This window comes from Akebia trifoliata, chromosome 14 (genome assembly GCF_017979445.1).
Source record: "Akebia trifoliata isolate Shusen 1 chromosome 14, ASM1797944v1, whole genome shotgun sequence".
Taxonomy (NCBI): Eukaryota; Viridiplantae; Streptophyta; class Magnoliopsida; order Ranunculales; family Lardizabalaceae; genus Akebia; species Akebia trifoliata.
This window is the reverse complement of record NC_141388.1, coordinates 27753925-27763475: the sequence shown is the minus strand read 5'-3', so window position 1 is coordinate 27763475 and position 9551 is coordinate 27753925. Positions and strand designations below refer to the sequence as shown.

The 9551-nt window shown below is 36.7% G+C and overlaps 1 protein-coding gene across 1 annotated transcript; it reads left to right on the top strand.

Moving 5' to 3' along the window:
• Positions 1-1109: 1109 nt before the first annotated feature.
• LOC147386657 (F-box only protein 13-like) lies at positions 1110-7593 on the top strand. The gene is made up of 4 exons (XM_086424593.1): positions 1110-1119; positions 4224-4342; positions 4769-4833; positions 6438-7593. Exons 1-4 carry the CDS (start codon positions 1110-1112, stop codon positions 7591-7593), a joined length of 1350 nt encoding a protein of 449 aa, XP_086280719.1.
• The last annotated feature ends 1958 nt before the right edge of the window (positions 7594-9551 follow it).

The window sequence follows — 9551 nt, the reverse complement described above, 5'->3', positions numbered from 1 at the left end:
TACATATGATTCATGTAGGGGATTCAACTAGTTTTTTATAGGATTTATGGCCTAAATACTATGATTTTAACAAAACTTCTAGACATCATAGATGAAGTAATTACACACAAGATACATCAACACAAAATTGTAAATAATGCAAGCAAATCATGTTAAAGTAAATGAGACTTTAAAAACTCTACAAACGTCAAATCTGTAGAGCGAGGGCAAAGAATCTGCTATGAGTTGAATTTCTATGACTCTTGTGGAGTTGGAAACCCTACCAGAGATGAAAAAGAGAGTGGGAGAGGGGGAGAGAATGAGACACGGGGAGAGTATGAGTATGAAATAGAGGAAGAGAGGGAGATTTATAAAATTTGGGTTCCTCGTAAAAACATTGTGATAAGAGTGCTCTTTCTTTTAATTAGACAAAAATTTCTCCTCCTTATTCAGATCGATCATGATTATAATTTATAGTTGAAGCTAACAACTTGATTAACAAATCTCCTACAAAGTAGGAGTAGACTAACAAACTAAAAACGTCTAAAAAGTAGGAACTGAATAAAATTTAAATCTAGAATCAAAGAAATTCCAAGACTGTTATTGGACTTAGTAACCACTAATTGACTCTCTAGATGCTAGCATCACACTAGATGATGGTGAGGGTCGTAACAATACACCCCTACCGAAAAAATGACTTGTCTTCAAGTCTCAAAGTCTGGAAAACGTGTCACAAAGTCATCATATAAGTCCCACATAACATCATCTACAGTTTGACCTTCCCATTGAACAAACACCCTAGTAACTACCTTATTCTACCTTTTGAAAATACACTGGTTCAGAATTTTGATAGGACGCCAAGTCTGAGCTTCTAAATCGGAAATTGGTGGTAGGATTGAGCTTGTGATAACAGAATCACCCATTTTTTTAGTAAGAACACACGGGTGAATCCGTGACTTCATCGGTAATGTAAGTTTATATGCCACAAATCCCAAGCAAGCTAGAACTTGATATGGGCCATTGAAGTCTGGAGCCAATTTTTGGGGGCCTCTTTTCTCCATTTAGTTTTGACAATATGGCTGAAGTTTAAGGAAGACCCAATCACCAACATTAAATGTTCTTTCGGTGCGATGGCGATTGGTTTGTATCTTCATCCAATTTTGAGCCGCATGGAGGTTTTCCTTTAGAAACTTAACAAGCTGATCATGATCACATAGTGCCTCGTCCACTGTATGGACACTAGTAGATCCAAGAATATAAGTATCTATACATGGTGGTACATGCCCATATACGACTTGGAAAGGGGACATCTTATGGAGCTATGGAATGAAGTGTTGTACCAGAATTCAGCCCAAAGAAGCCACTTCGACCATTGGTGTGGGTGATCGATGCCCAACAAAACATCGTAGATATTGTTCCAACGTTCTATTGACAACTATAGTTTGGCATCAGATTGGGGATGGTAAGCTCTGCTTTTGCCTAACCTGGTGCCTTCTAGAGTAAAGTAAGCTTCCCAAACGTAGCTGATGAAAAAGGAATCTCTGTCACTAATGATGGATCTTGGAATACGATGAAGTTTGGCAAAAACTCGTACAAATATTTCTAATACAACCGAGGTTGTGTAAGGATGGCCCAAGGGGCTAAAATGGGCGTACTTGTCGAAATGATCTATAACCATGATTGAACTCTTATGACTTGAATTAGGTTGCCCATCAACGAAATCCATGGACACATCTATCCATACTTCAACTGGGAATGGTAAAGGTTGTAATAGACCCGGTGGAGCGATAGTTTCATACTTAGTACGTTGGCAGACCTCACATTCAGTCACATAATTTTTTGTAGCCCTTTTAATACCCTTCCAATAAAAATTTGTGGAGATTCTTTTGTAGGTGGGAAAAATTCTTGAATGGCCCCCAATTGGTGAGGCATGGAATTCGTCCAAAATCTTTTGGCAACATGGTGAGGTAGATGAGAGAACTACCCACCCTTTGTTTTGTAGAACCCCATTGTCCACAGAATAATGAGGGATTGATAATGGGTCCTCTTTTAGTCGTTAGATGATGGTATTGAGTTTTGCATCTTGAAGATTATCCTTGATGATATCTTCCATGGCTGAAAATACAGGAGTAGAGATAGCATGTACTTGTGGTTCCTCGTGGAGACAAGATAAAACATCAGTTGCAATATTTTATTTTTCTTAGTGGTAGATAATTTCGAAGTCATATCCAAAGAGCTTAGCAAGTCATTTTTGTTGCTCCATGGTAATTAAACTTTGTTCCATAAAATACTTGAGAGTGCAATGATTGATGAAGACCTTAAAGTGCCTTCTTAGTAGATAGGGACGCCATTTAGAAATAGCAAAGATGATAGCCATCATTTTCTTATCATATACAGAAAGATTACGATGCTTTTCAGCCAATGATTTACTAATGTAGGGAAAGGGCTGGCCTCCTTGTGATAATATTGCTCCTATGCCAGTACCGAAGGTGTCACACTCTAGAATAAAGTCACGAGAAAAATCTGGTAGGGCCAATGTAGGTGTAGATTTTAGGGCTTTCTTTAATGCTTCAAAGGTTATTTCAACTTCATGTGTCCAATGAAAAGAGTAATTTCGTAACATCTTAGTGAGAGAGGCTGTTATTGTACCATAGCCTTTGACAAACCTTCAATAATAACCTGTGAGCCCTAGGAATCCTCGTAAGGACTTGAGAGATGAAGGCTTCGACCATTGTGCCACGGCATCAATTTTTGACAGATCAACTTAAACACCTTTGGCTGATATTATATGGCCTAATTACACTACTGAAGTTTGAGAAAAGGAGCACTTGGATCTCTGGACATATAGTTGGAGCTGATGTAGGACTTGAAATAAAGCTTTGAGATGATCAAGATAGGTGTTCAGATCCTACCTATAGACGAGGATATCGTCAAAGAAGACCAACACAAATTGTTGATGTAACGGCCTAAAAACCTCATTCATAAGACTCTAGAAGGTGGCTGGTGCATTGGAGAGACCAAATGGCATTAGGAGAAATTCACAATGTCCTTCATGAGTCCGGAATACCTTTTTTGGAATGTCTGCTTCGTTTACTCAGATTTGGTAATAACCGAACCGAAGGTCTAGTATAGAGGAAATAGAAGTTCCATGAAGCTTATCTAGTAGCTTATCGATAATTGGTATTGGATATCTATCATTTATCATGATATTGTTATGAGACTGATAGTCCACACAAATCCTCCATGTTCTGTCTTTCTTTTTAACCAAGAGAACTAGTGAAGAAAATGAGCTTGTGCTAGGCCTTATAAGACCCAAATCTCACATTTCTCGCACCAACTTTTCTATTTCATTTTTTTTTTGGAAATGAGAATATCTATAAGGTCTAACATTGATTGGAGTACTTCCAGGCAATAGTGGAATTCGATGATCTTGATTTCGAGTAGTAGGTAACCCGCATGGTTCATCAAATACATCAGAAAATTGATTTAATAGTAGGGCAAGTTTAGGGTCCAAGTACGATTCTTGCAAGGGTTGAGAATGCAAAAGATATATGAAAAAAACTTGCCTTTGTTGTAAAATCATGTAATGAAATTTTCCGGCATCATTTATTGTATCAACTGAGGGAGAAACTCCTTTGAGTAAAACATGGCATTGACCATGTTTGAATTGCATCGTCAATTGGCCGAAATCACAATTAATAACTCCAAGAGATCGAAACCATTCAAGACCAAGAACAGCTTCATAACCACACATTGGAAGCAGAAAAAAATCTGAACTACATAAATGCCCCTGTAAAGATAGGTTCACCATATTACAACGCTCGAGGCTTTGTATCTTGCAACCATTAGTACCGTGACGCTAATAGGATTTAAGAGAATGAAGGTTAGCTCACATTGCTTTGCGGCCTTTGGACGAAGGAAGTTGTGGGTTGATCCGGAATCAACTAGTATCGTGACGAATTGCTTTTTAATTTGGCCCACAAGTCTCATTGTTTCCGGACATTGTGTACCCATTCTTGCATTTATGGAAGTCTCCATACACGGGTTATCATCGACCTCATTCTTTGGTTCATTGTTGGAATCAATATAGTCATCCATCTCAAGATGCAATAGTTGGGGTTGTTTGAATTGATGTCAGGGACAAAATTGTTCATCGCAATCGAAGCAAAGTCCGATAAGTCGACGATCTTGTTGTTCAGCTAGGCTTAACCATCAAACACCAATTTTTAAATTTGCATCCACAGGTGGAACTACTATAGTTGATCAAGTCCATTTAGTTGGTGGAGTTGGTAATGCTGGGGTAGTTGATGGCAATTGTGGCATTAAGAAACGGGAAGGGCGAATTGGTTGTCTTCTTGACATAGTAAGGACAATTGCATTGATGGATTTCTCATGTTGTTAAGCTAATAAATATGCTTGGACTAAAGTCAATAGAATAGATAGCTTGACTCCAGGTTTGATTTCTTATTTGAACCCTGAGATGAAATACCATATGGGGAATGCTTCTGGTAATACCAAACTATGGTTTGCTAATCGTTCAAACTTAGATTGGCAATCGCGTACGGTGGTAGTTTTTCATTTCTTGGCCAATGATCCTTCAGGGTCGTCACCCTTCGTTGTACGAAAATGGGTACATAATGCTTGAGTGAAAGCAACCCATGTTGGACGCCCCATAGTTCTAGCCAGCCATTGATACCATGGTATTGCCTCACCTTGAAGATAAGCTGACACTATGTCCACCATTTGGTCATCTGGAACATCATGTAATTACTGGAATTGTTGTGCTCAGAACACCCATCGTTCTAGATTAGCTCCATCAAAGGCGGGAAAATCGAATCGGATCGACCTCCCCTGGTAACAACGAAAAGGGGCAAGTGGGGGTGGTCGAACTTCAGGTGGTTGTCGTGGTTCCCCAGCAATAGGAGGTGGTTGAGGACGATGATTGTTTATGTAGGCTTGCATGTTCAGCATGGTCGTTGTGAGTTCAGCAACTCCAGAGGTCAAGTCGTCGACATTTTTATTGGTAGTTGATAACTGCATCCGAATGTCATCAATCTCTTGATGGACATTCTGAAAGTCGGGGTAGTACTGCCATAGGTACAGGAAAGTGCTCTGATATCAAAGTGACAAGAGTGCTCTTTTTCTTTTTTTTTTTAATTAGAACTAGCTATCTAACTAAGGAAACTATCGGAAATTTCTCCTCCTTATTCATATCCTTCAGGGTTAAAATTTATAGCTGAAGCTAACAACTTGACTAACCGATCTCCTAGAAAGCATAAGTAGACTAACAAACTAACAAATTCTAAAAAGTAGGAACTGAGTAACAATTAAATTTGGAATCAAAAAAATTCCAAGACTATTATTGGACTTAGTAACAACTAATTGACTTTCTTGATGCTAACATGACCCTAGATGATGGTGCGGGTGGTAACACATTTTGCCCAAAAAGAAGAACGTGAAACATTGGTGACAAAATGGATTGAGATTCATTGGGGTTTTCTCAAGAATCACCTCTGTTGGTCATCTATTGATGGCATTTACACAAAAACTCCCTATGATCATCGTCTCTTTGTTGGCGTTTTGATAAAACCACCTTTATTTGGGGTCTTTCGCTGGCATTTCACGAAATCACAGATTGCTTTCCCCCTTAAATATGCATAGGTTTTGTAGTGTATTATTTACTTGTTTTGATGTTTTCTTCAAAAAGTGTTTGGCTCATTTAAGTGAAGAGATATTTATCTATATTGTTTCTTAATCGTTTTTTTTGTTTTTTTTTGGTTTTTGAAGATCCAAATAAAAATGGGTCAAATATTATTTAATGTTCCTTTACCTGACCCGAATATGAGTCAAATATGGATCCATTCCTCGATCCGAATGATATTTGTTTTCAAAACTATATTTCTAAGCTTCTCAAAATAACATTTTCTACTACTGTTCTATAACATGGATTCATATGAAATAAAAGGCTTACAATGGTAAATAGAATGATATTATACGGATGGTGGTACTTAGCTAAGTTGGTAAATGCATGACAAGACTTGATCCCATGACCTACGCTCAAATCTAACCCCTTGCTTGCCTAAAAATAAAATACTCATACAGTACCGATTATCCAACCCAAGTCAAAAAAATTGGGGGAGATCAGTTGGATCCGAATTATTGTAGAATACAAAATGGTTTTTATATGGTTGCAGTATTATCTTAATTGTATTTAATCCAATTTAATATTAAATATCCGGCTCTAAATACAAATATATTTCTATCTTACCCGTGTTGGACCCATTTTATGCCCAAATTTCTATCCTGCTAGATGTTTTTAACGCTTTGCTTTATGAAATTTTCAGTTGTCAGAAGATTAATTATGATCATCGAACCTATTGAATGTCCCCTGCATGTACCCATTTCAAGACCATCCTTGTTCTATTGTAATCACTTTTGCTGAACTTCTAATGATGCAGTGAGAGCTGCTTGGTGCCAAGCCTTGATCCATGGAACAAATTGGATGACGCCACCATCGAGAGTGTATTGGCACGACTTCCTATGGTTGACATTATATGCTGCCAATTGGTGTGTAAGAGGTGGAGGTCACTCATTAAATCTCCCTCCTTTAAAAGTACTTCTCATGAACTCTGTAATCGTCGTGCGTGGTTCTACATGCTCAATTCTCAATCGCCAGCCAATGTGGTCTACGATTTGGAAATCAACAACTGGCGCCATGTTCGCCTCCCTGTCCCCATAGATTTCGATGGAACACCAACAAGTCCAGTGGCATCCTCTTATGGTCTTATGTGCTTCATCTCTAAAACTGGTTGGCTCATTGTGTGCAATCCAATAACTGGGTCAGCACGTTCACTAACTCAGTTGAATAGGAATCACGATATAAGGTTAATTGCAATGCATACAATGGGATCGTCATATAAAGTGTTTGTAATTTTTTGGCACATATATGATATTTTTGTGAACACATTCTCATCCATGGACAATACTTGGACATTATCGCCAGTTAGCTCGGTTGGAATGATCGCAAACAATGCTAATGTTGAAGCAGGCATCGAAATGGTATCACGGAGAGTATGGTATGTTGAGTGGACACCCAAAAAAGAAATGGAAGGACTGACAATGATTGATAGTAATGATCAAGTGATGATATACTATCTCAACCAAAGAGGAAAACTAGTGCGCTTCGACTTACTCCAAGGTACCGCAATGATATACCCTCCTCTCATGCCTTTTAGAGATGAGGACAGTATTGATTTAGTCAAATGTGCAGGCCGTATCCTTGTTATAACGGTCATTAGGGAGCCATTAGAAACTGCAACACTTGAAATTTTTGAGTTTGACCATGTCAAGTGCCAATGGAGCCATGTTGCAGCCATGCCACCAGAAATGTTCCTTGTGTATCCAGGCCTTAGTAAGATCAGATGTGCTGGTCACGAAGACTGTGTTGTATGTGTGATCTCCTCGGACATTACTCGCGTTTATAGGGTTGTAATGTACAACATCTTGAAGGATACTTGGGTCGACTTGCCAATGTGCTTTGATCTTGATGGTGAACATGCTGAGAAGTTTGTAGCAACCTATTCGTTTAAGCCTGACATGAAAGCTAGCGTCTAGGTAGGCTTCATTCGTTTGAATATGGAATATATGTGACTAATAAGATACAATATACTAAAATATATTAATATCACAAATACTATAGCTTTGTCTTGTTCATCTCAAATTCTTTACTCCACTTTGATGTATTGAAAAATAGGGACTTTATGTTCATTCTTTGTATCGAACAAAATCTGATGGACTACATGCTTCGCTAATGATGCTCAAGTGATGGTGTACTACCTCAGTCAAGGAGCATATCCTCAGTAGCAACTTTTCCTGTTGCTCCCTGTAGTACTTTATCAGTCGTGAAAGACTACCACATTGAGGAAAAATTACACCACAACCCTCTAGTGCAAGTGACCTAGATCCTATTTAATAAAAAAATAACAGTGATCCAAGACTTTGAAAATGGATGGACATTCATGAACCTCTAATTTTCAATGGTGAGCTTTTAGTTTAGAATGGTGATGAATGCACGTGGTTGGGTAAACGGCTGACATGGCAAAGGCACAAAACCACACATCTTTTTTGTGTGCATCCTGATTAAAATGATCTTAGGTTCTGTGCCCTTGCCACATCTGCCGTGTACCAAGAACACCTGCATTCATCATGACTCTTTAATATATGGTTGACACAACACTGTCCTTTGAGGATTTCTATTCGTTTTCTAATTCAAACTCATAATCTAAAGGGTAAATTACACTTTGACCACCCTATAATTTGACTTAATTTAATTTTAACCCTTAATGTTTTGATAATTGCACTTACCTCCCTTATAATTATATAAGGAGTTCAATAATAACCCCTTGGTAAGTAGCCGTCAACTTAACTATTGGATCCCAATTAGGTAGGGTTTCAAACCGGTGAAGTTTGGAACAATTGGATCCCAATTAGGAGGTATCCATATGCTCCTATCAACTACACTACTATCACTTGTATTTAGATATGTTATGTATGTTTCTTTTATTCAATTAAGATTACTTGCAAATTGTTTAAATGATGTTACTTTTATATTTAAATGGTGTTACTGCTATATTTCCAACGTGATTATACACTATTGCTTTTGTTTACACTGAAAAAATTACATATGTTTCAAATATTTTAGAATGATTTTTAACATCACGTTTAGGAACTTGTTAGTTTGAGATAGTTATTTCTAGTTAAGTAATTCCCCCGTTACTCACTCTATCATTTCAATTGCAGATCATTCCTCAGTTGAGAAGCACTTAGAGGAGCCTTTAGAGGAATTTCAGCTTGTAGGACATACGGACAATTAGAGTCCACTTTCAGTTTGTCGGATCTTTTTTTTTAACTTTCTTTTGTTTGAGTACAAAAGTAGGAGTTGCTGTTAGATGATTTGTGTGTGTCAAGAATGTTATGCCATAATTTACTTTCAATATACTTTGAGTATTTGTATTTTGAGTACTCGTGAACTCAAAAATTTTGTGAGTTGCTATCATATTTATAATTCAGATTCTTTATTTTTTTGTTGTTATATTATAATCTATCACTTATTTATTTATTTAAGCTATTATCATCTTTGGTAGTGTTATACCTAGTTATTATCATTTCGTCTCATACAAGATAACTCATTTAACTCAAAGATTTATGTTATTAATATTTATTTATATACAAATAATTATTATTAATCTATATTTTTATTCAAATTATTATATTTATACTAGTCATAAGATTAATTTCATTTTAGATATTAAATATAAAATATAGAATAATATTATTATTTAAATATAAATATAAAACCGAGTGGACTCACTTAAGTTTTACCTAAAGAGCCAATAATTTCAATGTCAGTCAAATCATATGATACACATGGAATATTATTCCTTTCGTTTAGAATAGATATCGTCAAATAACTATAACTTTACTTTTATAGTAAAAAAAAGGTGAATTAGAAGATTCTTAATCTCAAGTTCAATTTTGATTTAAATAATAAATATATAAAGATAATTATTTTA